The 19,521-nt window shown below is 36.2% G+C and overlaps 1 protein-coding gene and 1 long non-coding RNA gene across 8 annotated transcripts in view; one reads left to right on the forward strand and one right to left on the reverse strand.

The window, feature by feature from the left end:
- The window catches only part of LOC143649971 (uncharacterized), an 83,442-nt gene extending 72,779 nt beyond the window's left edge, over positions 1-10,663 (forward strand). Inside the window, exons 5-7 of one of the 3 annotated variants that reach the window (XR_013159274.1) lie at positions 9,087-9,202; positions 9,406-9,499; positions 9,952-10,663. This is a non-coding gene — a long non-coding RNA (uncharacterized LOC143649971). The remainder of the gene's footprint in view (positions 1-9,086; positions 9,203-9,405; positions 9,500-9,951) is intronic. The other 2 variants (XR_013159278.1, XR_013159277.1) reach the window with 2 other exon arrangements.
- BBS9 (Bardet-Biedl syndrome 9) overlaps positions 1-19,521 on the reverse strand; it is a 699,527-nt gene that overhangs the window by 128,940 nt on the left and 551,066 nt on the right. For all 5 annotated transcript variants that reach the window (XM_077120094.1, XM_077120102.1, XM_077120084.1 and 2 more), the window contains one exon: positions 10,826-11,048. In XM_077120094.1, the coding sequence (XP_076976209.1) occupies positions 10,826-11,048 (223 nt within the window). The remainder of the gene's footprint in view (positions 1-10,825; positions 11,049-19,521) is intronic.

Here is a 19,521-nt window from a genome sequence, read left to right on the forward strand (position 1 = left end):
CTCAGAGTTTCAGGGATGAGTCTGGTCCTGGCACCATGGGATCGACAATATCTTTCAGAACCAAAAGGGGCAAAAAAGTGTAATAAAATAAGGCATCAGTGGCCAAAAGAGATCAAATGGAGTCAAGAGGCTATTCTGGAAGCTACTCTTATGCAAGCTTCAGTTAGATAGTGTTGATTGTCATGGTTTGCTAAACCCCAAATAACATCACTCCTGTTGACTCTTAAGAATACCTAGGGCTCAAATTAAGACTCTATAAAGCTTTCAAGCACCATTTGCATTCTCAGAACCTATAATTCCCAGAGGGTTAATAGGTCAGAAAAATCCTGAAACTCAGAGGGCCCAGCCTCTCCAAGATTATCAATTAATTACATCTCCCTATCCATTAGTGTTGATACCCCTTCTTTACATGAAAAAGTCAGAATAGGCACTGCCTAAAGATCCCTATAGATTGGGAAAAGGATCAGAGAAGAAGGAGGAGATATAGCAGAGAAAACAAGGTTTAAAAAGTAAGTATGACTACCGAATTACTATATTAATATTTCTTCTAGTCTCCAGTATTTTGGAGCAGTTAGAAGGAAAAATATGAGATAGTGGAATGGCAGCCCATGACAAACTCTGGGATCTGTTTGTTCTCTAACAATCTGTTGAAGTGTACTTTGAAAATTATTACTTCCTTGTTTCTTCTCCTTGTATGCTATATTTTAGTGTAAAAAAGTTAAATATATATATATATATATATATATATATATATATATATGATTGGCATCTGCTATATATATATATATGTGCTAGGGAAGGTACTGAAGTCACAAGGCGGGTGCTGAGGGCACAGAGCAGAATACAATACAACTCTCAGGACTCAAGGAGCTTATCTTCAACCTGGAAGAGAGGGATGGAATACAAGTATTAAATGTTGGTACCCTTTGGTAAGTACTATAATAGCCTTGTACCCAGGGACCACAAGAGCACAGAAGAGAGAATGACTGTACAGAGGAGAGAGTGACTGGCAGTGTCAAGAGAACTAGCAAATGCTATCTGGACATTATTTCAGCAGGGTCTTCAAAAATTAATGGAAATTTTACCACCAGGCCAAAACAGCCTTTACAGGCCCAGGAAACTGTTTAAAAGCATAGAATCTGGAGAAGTACGATGTATTTGGAGGTTATCATGTAGTTCATTATCAGTAAAGAGTCTTAAGGAAGAAAGGTTGCAAGAGATAAAACCAGAAAGATAATCTGGGTCTATTTGGTAAAGAACTTTATATTTCAGGCCTAGGACTTTTGATTTAATATGGTAGCTAACGTGGAGTTGTAAATTCTTTTTAAGAAGGGAAGTAACATTCCCAAATAATATGGGTAAATAAATATCCATATTTATTCAATGAAACTAATAGTCATAGAAAAGCATAAATTAACAAGTATGCTCACCAAATAACTGTGCATTGTATTAAAATGACAAATATTCTATATATTTGACAAAACAGGTTAATACATAGAGGTTAAGGTAATGAATAATTAGTAATGCAATAATATGATACAAAGTAAGTTTTAAAAGTAGGTTATAAAGCAGTATGTCCCATACAATCCATTATTTTTGCAAAACAAAAGTACACATATGCAAGAAAAAGGAGATTATATACACACATACACACACATATATACACACAAAATGCACATATGTATACACAAATACATAAATTTATGTATAGTAGAGTTTATATATATTTAGGGTGATTACAGAATAGATTTTAAACTTTCCAACTGTCCATCTGAATTTTCTAAATGTCTACAAAGAATACGTTTTATGTGTGTACTAAAAAAAAAAGAGCTTTATTTATTTAAACAGTTTTATTGAGATATAATTGATGTACCATATAATTCACCCTTTTAAACCATGCATTCAACAGTTTTTAGTGTATTTAGTGTAACAATCATCACAGTCTAATTTTAGGACATTTTTGTCACACCAAAAAGAAACTCCATATCCATTAGGTGTCACTCTGCAAGCCACCACTCCCACCTCCAGCTCTACACAACTACTAATATACTTCCTGTCTCTGCAGATCTGCCTATTCTCAATACTTCATATAAATGTACTCATACAATATGTGTTGTTTTATGGCTGGCTCTTTCACTTAGCATACTGTTTTCAAGATTCATGCATATTATAGCACGTATCAGTACTTTAGTCCTTTTCATTGCTAAATAATATTCCATTGTATGTGTATACCATGTTTATTTATCATTTATCAGAAGATGGACATTTTGGTTATCTCTACTTTTTGGCTATAATGCTGCTGTGAACATTGATGGGTTGTTAGTTTTTTTAAGATAACTGGCAGGTATAAAAACAGAGGAGGAATCTTAAGACAAAGAAATTCTTATTAAATCGTTCTAATATGGTGCATAAGAAGTAATGGTATTAAGAAAGGTAACAGCTGTGTGTCCAATGAGAAGAGATATAGTTGGGAGGGGCTACTATCAGGTCTTGGTGAGACTGAAAATGGAGGGAGAAGGAAGCAGAGTCGAGGGTGTTTCTGAGGGCCGTGGGCAGTAGGTAATGTCATCCACTGTGATCAGATGCAGGGGAGCTGATCAGGTATGGATCTGGAGAAGACTGTGACATATTGGTGGAGACATTTCAGAAGGGAGCTGTGTACTAGAGTCTAAAGCCTGGAAAAGAGGACAGACAGTGAAGTACAAATTTAGAAGTACGTGGGTAGTATTTGGATGAGATTGTCCAAGAGGAACCTAGAACATCAATAGTCAAGAGACAGGAAAAGGAATAAGAAGCCACAAAGCAGTCTGGAAAAGACAACACTGTAGGGGGCAGGAACAGGTTCTAGTGATAAAAGAGAGGGCAAGGAATGTGTCTAAGAAGGGAATGGTCTCCTTATAAATGCTGCAACATGAACAGGTGGTTTGTAGGCAAAGTGTTCAAATTTAGCAAATAGGAAGTCGTTGGTGACAAGGTGAAAAAAAGTACTCAGATCCATAAATTCCATGATTTGGTCTACTATCAGTGAGGAGATGCAGAGATGGGAAGGAGGCAAAATCTATAAACAAGCTGAACACATTTATGTATACTCCTGTGAAGTTCCTGGGTTAGTTTATCAGAATTGAAACACAAACGAGTCCCATAAACATGGGTCATTGCCCTTTCATAGCATTTCCTTTGGGGGAAAAAAAGTCATTAATTTTCCTGATTTATGAAATGGCCTGTTTTCTTTCCTTACAGTATTTCTAACAGAATTATAGCAGTTTTTTGTTGATACGTTCTAGTCACAGTCCCTTTTTACAAAAGTTATATAAATTATTTGTAAAAACCTGTGTGCAATATATGGAGGAAAAAGAATAGCAAGAGACCTGGGCACCACATATCATACTACCACCTAGCAATATTCACTACACTGTGGTGTGCATCATTCTGGACAAGATTTTGTTAAGTGTACAGCTGAGACATAGTCTTTTCCCTTATTTTTCTGAAATAAAATAAGGTTAGAAAGGTCTAACCTGCTTCCATATGTATGTACCAACCTTTACTGTCTTCTGTGTTTTTATGATTCTTTCTTTTTTTTTTTACATTTAAATTCCTTATTTGTCTGAAATATATTACAATATATAGTATAAGCTAGGGAATCTATTATACCCCCAATGGTTGGCCAGTCTCCAAAACCATTTCTTTAACTATCTTATCTTGTTCTCTCCCCATTGCTTTGAAATACCACATTAGCACATGAAGTCAGAGTTAGGGTTAGCACATTCTAAACTCTTATATATATAATGGGAGAGGGCAATTCAATTGCTGAAGTCATGAAATTTTATAGAAAAGCAAAAGTCAAAATACAATGGTATTTTCTCATAAACTAATCAACCACTTCTAAAATTAGTCTCTAGCCAAACATCCTCATTTAACATAACAACTATTAACTTCTTCATTGACTAATCTCTTACTGTTAGAAACTGTTGCAAATACAGCTTAAATTGGCTACAGATGGACACTACAACTGCTCAAATGATGCAAGATTTAATGCAGTTAAAAGGTTATTGAAGAATGGCTTTATCACAGGCAAGGCCAGAGACAAATGAAAATTAGGCAGTCAATCCACCTAGCAATCAAGAGAAACAAAATGACAAGAATGATGACATGGTAGATGTTTCTGAAGAAAATGATTTGCATATGAAAGGATTAAGAGAAGCCCTTGAGAAAACAGCTGTGTCAGAATATCTTTTCCTAAAAAGGACCCTTTTTACACTGGAGGAAAGAACATGAAACTATTAAACTTTCCCACCTGGGAACCCCTTGAAACTCTCTCATGCATTAGGGACTCCCACGTTAATAGGCCAAGCTGATCTTGAGCCTTGCTCTTATGAAACTTATTTCTGTAACAGAGAAGCTAAGCCTAACTATAATTATGTCTAAGAGTTACTTTCAGAAAATCTCTTTTATTGCTCAGATGTGGCCTCTCACTCTCTCTGTCTAAGCTCAACTCTGCAAAGAAAATCATTACCTTTCCTCTATGTGGGACATGATATTCAGGGGTGAAAGTGTCCCTGACAACGTGGGACATGACTCCAAGGAATGAGCTTTGTCCCAGCATCATCAGATTGATAATGCCTTCCTAACCAAAAGGGAGAAAATAAATGTAACAAAATAAAGTATCAGTGGCTGAAAGAGTTCAAAGAGTCAAGAGGCTATTCTGGAGGTTACTCTTATATAAGCCTCAGCTAGATATTTCTAATTGCCATGTTTGGAAAACACCAACCAACATCATTTCTGTTCACCCTGAAGGAAATAGGGCTCTAACTAAGATTCTAAAAAAGTTTCATGTACTAAAGTTTACTTTCCAGAAACCAAATAACCTCCAGTTGGTTCCTAGGCCAGATACGTCCTGAAACCCAAAGTGGCCAGCCTCTCAAAGAATATCAATTAATTCTGTCCCCCATGCTATATTGTAGATACTACTTTTCAACATGAAAAAGTTAGAATGGACATAGTCCTAATATTCCTAAAGACTGGAAGAAAGATCAAAGGAGAAGGTGTTATTTTAACAGAGAAGATAGGACTTAACAGATGAGTATGACTGCTGAATCATTATACTGATATTTCTTTTTAGTCTCCAGTGTTAAAAGCAAAAACCTGAAATTGTGGAACTATAACCCACAGCAAACTTTGAAATTTGTTCCATAATAACTTGTTAAAATGTACTTTGAAATTTATTGCTTTCTTGTATATATGTTTTATTTTACAATAAAAAACACCACTTTATCTCCAAGGTAGGGCACCAAAAAATATTGGACTGTGGTGAAATTCTGTAAATTTATTAAAATCAATAAATTGTACACCTAAAATGAAAGAGAATCTCTATTCCTCAGTAAGGCTGTTTAAAAATAAATAAATAAATAACCAAAAAAAAGGACCTTCTTTGTGAAGTATGTGAAGATCAAAGTTGAATATATATCATGCCAAAAACAAAACAACAACCCCCCCCAAAAAAAAACAAACCACTCGATTCTTTCTTTGTTGTATCTAAGAATCAGCATATAATTACAGACATAACCTAACTTACTGTTAATTTTATGTATTTTTTCAAACAAATATTTTCCTACACTGAAATGTTGGTCCCAGTTTTCAGTCTTTTCCTGATATCAATTAGCCTCAAAACTTTCAAACTGCAATCAGTTCTGGACATTTTGTTCTGTTGCATCAGTCTTTCATTTTATAATTGCTGCCATTTACTGCTACTTTCTAAGAGTATTCTGGAAAGCCAAATTTTACACTCTCCATTTTAAAAATTTTCATGTCCAATCTTAAATTTTTACTCCTCTAATAGAATTCTAGAGTCATTTTTGTCAAGTTTTCACCAATACCTTTAGGATTTTACATTTTTAAATTATCATCATCATCTCTCATTTATTGAGAATTTGCTACGTTCCAGCCCTTGCTAAGTATTTTAAATGTACAACTGTAATTTCCACAATAATTCTATGGCAAAGCACCATTATTATTCCTACTTTATCCTTAAGAAATCTTGGACGTAGATGGGTTGAGAAACCTGCCCTGTATAATGCAACTGGCTGTGGGACCCACGTACTTCTGCTGTCAGTTCACTTCACAATAGTATTTTCCCGTTCTGGAACCTTCTTTTTTTTAATAGTACTATATTCTCTGCATGAAAAACAAGTCAAAAGACAGTGATTTCTCTGAGGTCTCTCCTATATTAAATTAGTCTAAATGTCCTTTTAAGTTAATGAAAGAATTCAAACTTATGAATATTCAAGGTATAAAACCAACAACTAAATCATACTGACAATATGAAGTGAACACCAAATGTATTATCAAGCATATAAGTAAGATTCATATAATTACATTTGAATTCTGTTAAAATGGAGGAATCTGAAGTAACCTCAAAATACTATCCCTTAGGGCAAAAGGGTCATTAATACAAGTTTAAAATACTAAAAAGTAGGAATTTTAAATATAATGTTCAAAAGGACAAAATAGGCTGGTCCGAGTGCAGTGAAAGTTACAACTAATTGATTACAGTCAGTTATAGATTACTTTGTTCATTCTCCACTCCTACTGCTTCACTTGACTAGTCTAAAAAAAAAAAAAGGACAAATAAATACCTTAGATCTGTAATTGGTATTTCTTCCTATCCACTTAATATAATAAAATCCACAAAATAATCCCAGGTGGTCTTTATCACATCTCAAAATAAGTTTTCGGCTTCATACCTATAAAAAGATTGATTGTATTTACCACGCTGTCTTCACTCGTTTTTTTTCTTTTGTTTGTTTGTTTGCTTGTTTTCCCTCTTGGCTTTCTTTTAGCCCAGAAATCTGGCAATGCTATAGAGAATACAGCTGAAGCTATGGCCCATTATAGTTTGTGACAGCTCAGAGAACATTAAGGAACGATTCACTTGTGTCACGTGATCAGCCTGGACTGACCGTGAGCCATAGGCTCGGGCCTTCAGCATGTCCCGCTTGTCCAGCTTATCCTGCCCGCCCTGCTGTGGGGCCCATGAAGTTTCCTCTCCACGCTTCCATCTGACGGCAACACTCACCCATACGCTTTATGATAGGCAGTGAGTCACCTGGATGAGAGAAATTTAAAAAAAAAAGCCCAACCTATAAGGAGGTGATAAAAGCTACAGTTTTCATGAGGTTAAAAGTAATAGTCTCCAAATATCATGAGTTAGGCCCACCTATACATTAAGAGTTTTGTATACGTGCTTGAGAGATTCAAATCCTAGCTATAAGTAGAACCACTGAAATATTGTGCCAGACACAGCGGTCATAAAAGGAAGTCCCCAGCTGACTAAGGCAAGTCTTTCAGCCTAAAGTGCCTGCAGAAGCAAAGCAGTTAATATATGAGAAAGCCAGCCAAACCCTGGAGGCTTTAACATTAAGACTGTTTAAAAACACTACTTACTCTAAGGGTAGAAGACCTGCAGTTGAGATGAGATAAAAGACATTTAGTGAAAACAGAGTCCTTACAAGCAGTATTCCCTACCTGAAAAATGTGAAAACCAGAGCTGCAGACAAGAGAAATGGAAGTTTGACAGCTCTGCAATAATAATTCACCCAACCAAGGCTAAAACCTAAGAGTGTCTGAAGGATGATAAAGGCAAGGGGAAGAGGTATCAGGCAAAGAAGTCCATAAGGTAATTCCCAGTGGGAAATATGTTCAAACTCTGGAAACCAGAAGATGGTATCACCATGGCCTTTACAGGAGCAATGAAAAGGCAATGCCATCCAAGATGCGGGGCTCATAAAGTTATGAGGCTAGAAAATCCAAGGGATTTTTTTATTCTGAGATGTTTATCCATCTGCAATTTAATAGGAAACATGGCAAAATTACACACACTCCTGCTCTTAATACCAACCACTAAGTCATTTCGGTTTCCCATGCCTTAGTCACCTCAGCTGTCAAATGAAGGCAGTGGACCAGATGATGTGTAAGTTCCCACCAGCTCTTAAAAAAAAAAAAAAAAAAGACCATTTCTGTGACAAACATTTGCAGGTTTATATGTTCAGTAATCCAATATTCCTTTTTAATATACCATTGACCTTAGTATATTCTGACTCAACCATTAAAACTAAACTAATGTCGTAAATTATATAACTACTGGTTTGAAGCAGAAGTAACTCATCGTATTTCTAATTATCTTCATGATAATGGTATCATGTCACTTGTAGAGATAACAAAAATTAAGTACAAAATAAATATAAGGTAAGTCTCTATGATATTTCTCATAGCAATGAAGAGACAACAGGAAATTGTTCTGCCCTTTTCCTCCTATACTGCTAGACCAATTTAAGTGAAAAGAAGTCCAGATCAAGAATAGCTTGCATGGAGGAGGCTCGAGCTGGAAATGTGTTTGTACTATTGTGGTCAGTGGGTCTAAAGAGAAACACAGTGGGTAGATTTGGATTCTAGACCTAACCTTTCCAGTAACCATGTAACTCTGGGCAAGAAATTTCATTTTTCTGACTTCTGTTTTCTATTTGTAGAACAGCAATAAGTCTACATGTCTCTTTCTACCTCAAAAATGTGTTACAGAGAGAGAGAAAACAAGTGAAACATTTACATTCTCGGGAGGAGAAGTAATAGAGGCAATAACTGAGTATGTTAATCATAAAGAGCACTGATTGAACAAAATGAAGAAAGTGTCATGATTTGATCAGGGCAAGTGGGAAGGAGAGTCACTCAATTCCAGAGTGGAAAGTGAGTCATCAGTAAATAAAAGCAAGAGATGATGACTGTGGCAGTGAAGCACACATATCCTCAACGGGGTGAACTCAGCTCTAGTCAACATGAGAGGCAGAAGCCTGGCTACTGACTCCTGATTTATGAACAAACACAATTCCCTTCTTTCTTCTTTTCTTCCTTCTTCTTGTCTTCTTTTCCTATGCTCCTTCCTCCCAGTCTTTTGAAAAATTTGCACTGAGGGCTTAAATGTTTCATATCCTAGATATGGACACAATCTTCAAGTTGCTTCCAACCTAGCTATTTAAACAAATGACTGAAGTCCCATAATCAATAAATGTGACTAATGGAACATTTACTCCTTCTAGGTGCCCAGGTCTTTGCTCACAGCATTGCCACAGAGCCTCTAATGGCTGTTTGCAAAGAAGCTCAGACAGGAATCTGGCAGGGAGAACCCAGGGCTGCTTTGCCTGGAATGACAAAGGTACCAGCCAATTAGTGGGCCCATCCCATCCTTTCTTAAGTTTTCTCTTTTATATATTTGCCCTCCTCCCTCATATCACCCCTGTTTCTTCCATCAAGAGGCAGGGAGGGAGAATCATATACTGAGTATCAATTGTAATGAATATCTTTCATTTACCAATTGATTAACCTAAGTATTTCTTTCTTTGGAAAATAATCCTGCAGTGGTAGACAGAAGAGGGATGTGTGGAGGCCAAAGGGAAGTTATGGAAAAGTTACAAGGCAAGATAAGAAGAGGACCTAAATAAAGACAACCCAGGTCAGAACTGCTTCTACATGGAAGGGCATTTCTCTTCAGGAAATGCCAGATTAGAAATATTCTTTTTGAGAAATACAGAGTCTCATGACCCCAAACCAGCTATTTTTCACCCCTAAATCTAGAGGCTTGATTCTATATATAAATCCATTACAAAGGTAATAATTATAGCTTAAATTTCTGGAGTGTGTCTCCGTTCCAAGCATTGTGCTAGGTGTTTTACAAACACGTGAGGCCCCAGCAACAAGGAAGGCATTATTATATTTACTTGCAAAAAGCAAGACAGGACATCTCTGGAAAGCTAAGTAACACAACCCAGGGTCACATGAGTAGTAAGGGATAGAGACTGGACCCAAACATTGGCCTGTCTGACTCAAGCCTATGCTTATTATACACACTACACTGTCTCCATGTTTATCTTTTTAAGATTTTGCTTGCATTCTTTTCACTTCTAGGAATGTTGAGTGCAGGGAAAAGGAAGCAACAGCAGGAGCATCAGCATGAGGGCGGGGTAAGAGGACAAAAGGCATGTGAGAAAGAAGAGAAAACCCATACAACTTTCTATATTAGGGGTCTTTGCTTTAGGAGAAAACAGATGCTATAGTTGCTGGCATTTAATATATTTACTTTATGCCCCTTGCTATTGTCCTAAAGAGAGACGTGAGGCAGAGGGAAGCGGGGGCTTGGAAGCTGATATGTCTAAGAGGCATAAGTGAGAGCAAGATTGCTAGAACCTCTAATTGTGGGATGGGCTGATTTAAAATTCTGTGGCCATCACTAACCACTCCTGGAGGGGAAGCTGGATTTCTCCACATCCCAGCCCATGTATGTCTTTGGCCCTGAAGCCTGCTTACATCTCCTGGTCCCTGGGCTTTTTCTTTGTCTCTTTCCCCTCATTCTGATGACTGCAATCTAAGCTAATGGCAGAAGGGATGAGACTCATCTGGATTACATCAGCTGCTTGTATTACGTTATTTAAATTTATGAAATATGGTATCGTGAGATCACATTTAGAAAAACTTTCCTTAAAAAATAGTTCCATTTTTTAATCCATTTTTTTCTTCATCAAAAGCAAAATCCAATAGATCATGTATTTAAAAGCAGAGGGCAGAAACACAGACATACCATTCTAGAAATGTCTAGTAAGCAAATAGCCCAAGAATATTTAACTAAGTGGTTACTCTGGGATAACTGAGGGAAAATGTGAAAGCAATTTTCTAGGCTATCATCGCTCTAATATGAATTTTAAACTACAAATACAACAGCAGGCACGTTCTTTTAATTGGGGAAAAGTATGATTGTGTTTAGGGAGCGTGATGAAGCACTTACCTGGCATAATCATGGTCTGGGGAGCAGCAGCATCGGTACTTAAGCAAAGGCGTCCACCTTTGGCCAGTCTATCACAGAGCAAGGTGATATGTTTCTTTAGCCGGCTTGTGTCTTTGGGTATGTTCAGGTGGCTGCTGAGGTTCAAAGCCTGCTCCTTTGAACTCTTTGACAGGCAAGTCTTCAACAGGTGAGAAATAGCAGCATCCACTGTTTCTTCCCAGCCCTGCATACAAAAGCCAATTCTGAGTTTATACAAAGATGACAATGAGCAAAGTGGGCACTTTACTGTTAACAAGGTTATAAAGATTATGATTGTTTATGCTCAAGTGTTGGGGAGTTGAGAGACTGGAGTCTGGAATATTTCAGATTAGCCTGGCTTTGAATTCTAGCTGTCAGTTGCTTGGCTTTAAGCAAGTTACTTAATTTCTCTAAACCTCATCCTAATCTACAAATGAGGATACTAAAAGTCAGAGGGTTGGAGTGATGAAATGAGATGATATATGAAAAGTGTTTAGCCATATGCAAGGCATAGAGTAATTAGTAACAGTATTAGTAATCTTAGCCAGAGGTATGCCTTGTCATCTGGTGGGTAGAGCTGCCAGGACTGTCATCTGTTTTGCCTTATCTTTCTGCTGAAGGAGAACTAGCCCTTTGGATACCTTAGGGAAAACTGGAATGATGAAAAAATGCTAATGGCTTTCTCAGCTACTGTTTTCACAGGTTGGCAGAAGCTGAAAGAACTTCATGGTTTTTGTGAGACACAAGGGATTAGCTACTCCTACTTCATTGTCCAGGTGACAAAGTGACACAAAATGAAGAGTGAGCCATTTACCCCTCTTTGTTAGAAACAGTGTGGCTGTGCCACAGTGAAGTGAAGTGACACTGCACTTGAGAAGTGCAGTGTCACCTTGACTCCATTAAGGCTGCAATTCTAGGAACATCAGTGTTGGACAGGGACCTCATCTTTGTCACAGAGGGCATCAGCAGGACTGGATGAGAAGGCACAATACCATCCTCAAGTGGGTTCAGAAACCAACAGCATCACAAACTGGTAACAAGGAGTCGGGGGAGGGATGGAAAAATGGGGAGTCAGTCTATAAGCTCTCATTAGTCATCCCCAGGGGCCCCAGAGATAATGAGTAATGTTTTTATGAGGGCCTGGAGGTCCTAGAGCTGCACAACGAGGACACAACAGAGAAATCTAGACTGTTATTGCCAACATGACTCCTTTTGTACCCATAGGCTGGAAAGACCTACAGCGTGGTGAGTGTGGTGGTTAATGTGATACTATAAAGAAAGGCATTAAATGAAATTAATTGCTGAGAATTTTGCACAATAGTCAACAACCCCCTTTTGTAAGAGGTAAAAAACTTGAAGCTCAGAGAGATGGAGCCTCTGGAGACCTCATTATTAGTGCCACTCCATTCTCAGCCTTATCATCTGGCCACCTTTCAGATGTGCAAATCAGATTAGGTTATTCTCCTGTCACTCCTAAATCCAGACACTCAGTTTGGAATATGAAGCACTTTCTTATTTAGCTACCGCTCAATTTTATTCCCTTCCTATCCATCTGCACCCCACACTTTCTTTTGTCTGGGCTTCTGCATTTATTCTTCTCATGCTATAATATCCTATCTCTACTCTTTTCCTGGCAAACTCCCATTTAAGGCTCAGCTCAGGCACTTCTATCTTGGGAATTATATTTGTGGGCCCTCTTTGGAGCACTGAGACCTTGTGCACCTGGCTTCCTCACAGCACTCCTCACTTAGCCTGTGCTGTTTATCACTGTTTGCATGTCTGGTACCCCTATTGGAGTGTCTGGAGGTTGCTGCTTCCCCAAATTGTGCTTGGAAAACTTAGGGTGGTCAAGAAATGTATTGGGCAGAGAGAACCAGGATCTTAGAGTTCAAAGTATTTGGAGAATGTTAGTTCAGTCCTAAGGGATTTTTCCAGTATCCTTTATACAACAGCAACCATCTGCTTAGGCATGACTGTCTTTAAGATCTTAAATTACTACTTTATGAGGCAGTTTACTCCTTTCAGGGATATGTGCAACCAGCACAAAGCTATTTCTGTATCGAGCCAAATCTGCTCCATTGGCCCTTATTCTACCCTCCAGAGCCATGCAGAATAAATCTAGCCTCTCTTCTACATGACAGCCATTTATATTTGTGAAGACAGCAATTCTGTACCCTCTCCTCCAGAATAAACATCCCCAGTTCCTCTAGCTCTTCCTTATATAAACATGGTTTCAAGTTTTCTCTCCATCCTGACCCTCTTTTTTGAATGAGCACTAATCCTAAACACTTACAAATTCATACAGCTAAGTAGAGAACCCCAACTGAACCCAACACACCAGACTGGGCTGATGGCCTAGGGTAAGTCATGGCCCTGCTGTTTTCTAGAACTTCTACCTGCCAGGCTGGCCTCCAGTTGCTTCTGCCCTCTCGGCAGCTGCTAATTCACAATGAGCTTACACACAAAAGTACAGGTTTTCAATACTTGCCACATTTCTCCTTTCTAGCCTCATGCAATTGGTTCTTTAGACTGGAGCACATATGTACAGAACTTCCCACTGATTGTCAAGATCAGTTAATCAGGATTTTTTACTCTATTGATCCAATATAAACACCATTTAGTAAATTAAGAAACAATGAATGATTTTTAAATGATCTAGAATAACCTTTCAAGAGATGTTAAAAACTGTAAAAACAGCTCCTACCCCAAACCACAAAAGAATAATAAACCACTGGTTTATAAATATCTCTACAGTACTATGAAAAATCCACACAAGGCAAATATGTAAAACTGATTTTGTAATTCAACAATAATGGAAATAATTTAAGACAAAACAGCAACCCATATGTCGTTGAAGAGAATATATTAACAAGTTGCTTTTGGAGCCATTGATAAAATCCTCTGGAGTATAAGAGAAAAAGATCCTTTGTATATAATTTGGCATTTGTCTGTGGCAATTTCAGCGTTAAAAGACTCTCTACTGCTTTTCAGACTATTCAGCTAAGCAAACTACTGTATTCTTCAAGTAAGTTACAGTAGCCTGTTAGATAATTTAAGTGGATATGGCATTTAGTTAGTACAGAAGTACTAGAGAATTTCCTTTCCTACTGCCAATTTGCAGATCAAGTGAAAAACCATGTCATATTTAGGTATTTGGCATGGAAATTTCTTTAACATAATAATGCATGAAGCCCACACTTTATGAAAATTGCTACTGAAACAGTTATTATTTGGAGAGCCCAAATTGCTACATAAACTCAAATATGCTATGAAAAAGGAATGATTATGAGACAAAAGGATAATCTTTGAAATGAGAGTTTCATTAAGTAAAAATGGAAAGTGATCATTCATTGATCAAATATGCAGCATATTGACCTGTGAAATGTGAAACAAAACTACCTGGAAATCTAGAATCTGGAAAAGTGTGAGAAGGACCTTAAAGGTAAGACATTTTAACCACCCCATTAGTGTTATGAGTGCATCACCTGTTTTTTTTATAGCCCTTAAATTTATAAATCTAATATTCAGCTTTAATGTCTAAGCACACATATCACATGCACATACCTAACCTTTATTCTATAAAACTGAATAGCAATTGTACTAATAATTTTACCTCTTCTAATTTTAAAACCAAGAGAAATTTAATTGTCAGAAAATAGCACTAAAGTATGCAGAAGAGAGGGAACTACTAAGCATATGCTTTTCAGTGATTTTATTTTAGTCCTCAAATCCATAGCCTAACTCATAAAGTTGCAGACAATCATATCAGAAATTTATTAATTACTGATTCAATTTTTAAAATAGATATAGACCTATTCAGGTTATCTATTTCTCCTTGAGTAAGTTTTGGTGGATTGTGTCTTTCAAGAACTTTGTCCATTTCATGTAAGCTATCAAGTTTGAGAACAGAGAGTTGTTAATATTCCTTTATCCTCTTAACGTCCATGGGATCAGTAGTGATGGTCCCTCTTTCATTTCTAATATCAGTAATTTATGTCTTCTCTCTTTTTATCTTGATTAGCCTGACTAAAGATTTATCAATTTCATTGATCTTTTCAAAGAACCAGCTTTTGTTTTTATTGACTTTCTTTATCGTTTTCCTGTTTTCAATTTCATTGATTTCTGCTCTAATTTTTATCATTTCATTTCTTCTGCTTATTTGGGGGATTTAATCTGCCCCTTTAATTCCAGTTTTCCAAGATAGAAATTTTGATTTTTAAATACAATATATGCATTCAATACTAAAAATTTCCTTCCAATTACTGCTTTTGCTGCATCGCACACATTTAGATACATTTTATCTTCATTTTCAGTTAGTTCAAAATACTTTTTAATTTCTCTTGAGAGTTTTTTTGACTCTTGTTTAGTCTCCAAATACTTTGGCATTTTCCAGCTGTCTGTTTTTATTGATTTCTAGTATGAATTCATCGTGGTCTGGGATACTTGGTAGAGGATTTGTTTGTTTTTTTTTAATTTGATGAAATGTGTTTTAAGGCCCAAGATATAGTCTATCGTAGTGAATATTTCATATAAGCTTAAGAGGAATATGTATTTTGCTGTTATTTAATGAAGTATTCTATAAATGTCAATTAGATCCAGTTTACTGTTGGTTCAGTTCAACCATACCCTTACTGGTTTTCTGCTTACTGAATCTGCCAATTACTAACACAGAAGTGCTGGTCTCCCACTATAATAGTGGATTTGTTTATTTCCCCTTGCAGTTTTATCAGTTTTTGCCTCAAGTATTTTGATACTGTGTTTTTAGGTACAAATATATTAGAATTTTTAAGTCTTCTTTGAGAATTGATTCCTTTATCACTTTGTAATGCTCCTAAAAATTCCTGGTAACTTTCCTTTTCTGTTTTTCCTGATATTAAGACAATTACTCTGGCTTTCTTTTGATTAGTGGTAACATGGTATATCTTTCTTTATCCCATTATTTTTCATCTATTTGTGTCTTTGTATTTAAAGTAGGTTTTTTGTAGACAAGTGTCATGGTTGGCTTCATGTATCAACTTGGCCAAGTGTTGGTACCTGTTTGTCTGGTTGGGCAAGTGCTGGCCTGTCTGTTGCAATGAGGACATTTCACAGAATTAGATCATGATCATGTCAGCTGCATCCACAGCTGATTCCATTTGTAATCAGTCAAGGGGCGTGTCTTCTGCAATGAGTGATGCTCAATCTAACCACTGGAAGCCTTTTAAGGAGGATTCAGAAGAGACAGGCTCTCTTCCTGCTTCAGCTGGTGAGCCTCTCCTGTGGAGTTTGTCCAGACCCTCCATCGGAATCGTCAGCTTCACAGCCTGTGCCCTGTGGATTTTGTACTGTGTGTTCCCTTGGTCACGTGAGACACTTTTATAAGTTTTATATTTGTGATTGTTCCCTGTTGATTCTGTCTCTCTAGAGAACCCTAACTAATACAACAACATATAATTGGGCCTGGTATTTTATCTACTGTGAGACTCTATCATTTAAGCTGTATTTAGACCATTCACATTTAAAGTGATTATTGAAATAGCTGAGCTAATATCTAACATATTTGTTAACTGTTTTCTATTGCTTGTCTTTACTCTTTGTGTCTCACACACACTCACACATACACACCCACACTTTATTTTTTGTCTTCCACTCTTTTTCTGACTTTTCTGGTATTAAATAAATATTTTATATAATTCAGGTTTTTCTCCTCTCAGCATATCAATTATATTTCATTTTAAAATTCTTTTAGTGATTGCCCTAGAGTTTGCAATATATAGTTACAGCTAATCTAAGCCCATTTTCAAAAACACTATGCTATTTTACAGGAAATTTTGGTACCTTATAACAGAGTATGCCAATTCTGGCCTTCCATCCCTTAACATTGCTGCCATTCATTTCACTTGTCCATAGCTATAATCACTCAATATATTGTTACTATTATTATTTTGAACAAATTGTGATCTGTTAGATAAGTTAAGAATAAGAAAAATGATTATATTTTGCCTTCATTACTCCTTCTCAAATGCTCTTTCTTTTTAAGGTAGATATGGATTTCTTGACTCATATAATTTCCCTTTTCTCTGAAGAACTTCCAACATTTCTTGCAAGATGGGTCTGCCAGTGACAAATTTCCTCAGCTTTTGTTTGTCTGAGAAAGTCTTTATTTATCCTTCCTTTTCAAAGGATAATTTTGCTGAATACGGAATTCTAGATTGATAGCTTTTCTTTCAAAACTTTAAATATTCACTCCATTCTCTTCTTGCTTGCATGGTTTCTGATGTAATTTTAAGCCTTGTTTCCTCTATAGGTAAAGTTGAGTTATACTTTTTGCGATCCAGACTTTGAACAGCTGTAGCTGAGTTTCTGATTATTCGGCTCTACTTGCCTTACTAATCTCCACTGGTTGCCATGTACGCAGCTCATCAGAAATAGTAAGCAGCAGAAAGTTTGGCCCAGTTTGTAAAATTAATTTTCTAGAGTATGAACCAAAATAAATTTAAAGAAAAGATTATGCTTGTATCACTCGTGAATTAAAACATTTGAGTTCATTATAGCTGCCCCTTGGCTTCTGGATTCTGACTTAACATCATTCATCTCAACTGCCTCTTCACCATATGACCTTAGATCCTCAACTTAATCCCTCTCTGAAGTACAGCAGAAGTTTCTCTAAAATGAGAATAACACTATTTTCCATGCCAATCTTATATGGGTAGCACTGCACTTTGAAACATTAAGTGGAAGATAACAATGGAATAAGCAGAATACATTCAAACCTACTTTTTTTTCAAAACCAAAAAATACAAATTCACTATTGAAACCCTGTGCAAACATCCTTAAACTTTTTTTCAAACAAATTATAAACCCTTGTAAACTTATGTTTATTATAGAAACACTACCACATCTTTAACTACAGTGGTATGGGGAAACCACAAAATGCCATGGTAGCATTTATTACCAAATGTGCCTACATTTAACTCGAAGGAAGAAAGACAGGCCTACAAGGAGGCCTATCTAAAGGAACAAATGGAGAATGTCTGGTCAGGGTCCAGGTTTCAACTGAGGGTAGGGGACTCTTGGCAATGGTCAGTCTTGCATTATAAATTTGAAGGTAAAACAATCTTTACATGGTATTCATTTATCTTAAAAACAAATTGTATACAAGAGAAATAAATTTCCTCTTGAAAAGTTGTAAAGAATTCACAGTGATAGATTTTGGTATTTATAAATGATCCACAGCACCTTAATGTTATGCTTATTGGATTGTACTTAGCTAAGAGAAGCTAAAAACAATCATATAAAGTATCATTGTAAACATAGGTACAAATGAAAATTTGGCAGCAACATGACCTTAGTTGCAAATTATATATTTTGGAAGGTATAGGAACTTTTCAGGATTTATTATCTAGGTTCAGATTACTTCCAAAGAATAGGTTGTGTTCAATGAACGTCTCTCATGCAAAAGGGAATTTAAAAAATGAGCTATTTTACCTTTGAAAAATAAAACAGCTCTTTGCATATAAAATAAAACAAAAATAAAATGAAAACAAACAGTTTAGTTTGTTATAATATAAAACAAAACGAAGTTGTATGTTTCATTCATATGGCTTCTTGGTGAGAGTTCAAAAGTTCTTCAATACTTTTTATAAAATAAAACATTGAAAAACAATCAACCTTAATTTTTTCAAGTTATCACTAATAAAATGAAGAAAATGCAACATGAAATCACTGATCATACTATTTGTTTGGATGTGTCAGAAGTGATAATAGTTACTAGACAGTGAAAGCAAACAAAAGTACTTTCGTATCCTAGTATCGTTCCTTTTCTTTGCATTTCAGTTGGCTTTCCATTCTGTTTATTTATTTTATTGGAGAAGTTGTGGGTTTACAGGACAAACATGCATAAAATCAGAATTCTCATAGACCAGTTTATTATTAGCACCTTGCATTGGTGTGGTACATTTTTTACAATTGATGAAAGCACATTTCCATAATGGTACTATTAACTATAGCCCACGGTATAACTTAGGGTTCACTGTGTGTGATGTGCAGTTCCACAGATTTTTAAAAAAATTTTATTTTAGTAACATATGCAACATAAAATTTCCCTTTTAGCCACATTTAAATATATAATTCAGTGCCATTAATTACATTCAAAATTTTGTGCTACCATCACCACCATCCATTACCAAAACATTTCCATCATTTCAAATAAGAGCTCTGTACATTTTAAGACTTACCTCCCTATTCCTTAGAACTTCTGTGTCCCCTGGTAACATATATTCTAGATTCTCACTCTATGAATTTGCTTATTCTAACTATTGCATATCATTGAGATTGTATAACATTTATCCCTTTCTGTCTGGATAATTTTGCTCACATGACATCTTCAAGGTTCATACATGTTGTCACATACATGAGAACTTCATTCCTTTTTATGGCTGAATAATATTCCATTGTTTGTACATACCACATTCTATTTATCCACTCATCAGTTAATGGACATTTGGGTTGCCTCTATCTTTTCACAACTGTGAATAATGCTGCTGTGAACACTGGTGTGCAAATATCTGTTTAAGTCCCTGCTTTCACTTCTTTGGGGCACATACCTAGAAGTGGGATTGCTAGACCACATAGTAATTCTATACTTAACTTTATGAGAAACTGTGTTTCGCAGCAGTTATACCATTTTATATTTCCAC

Source organism: Tamandua tetradactyla, chromosome 1 (assembly GCF_023851605.1).
Source record: "Tamandua tetradactyla isolate mTamTet1 chromosome 1, mTamTet1.pri, whole genome shotgun sequence".
Classification (NCBI taxonomy): domain Eukaryota; kingdom Metazoa; phylum Chordata; class Mammalia; order Pilosa; family Myrmecophagidae; genus Tamandua; species Tamandua tetradactyla.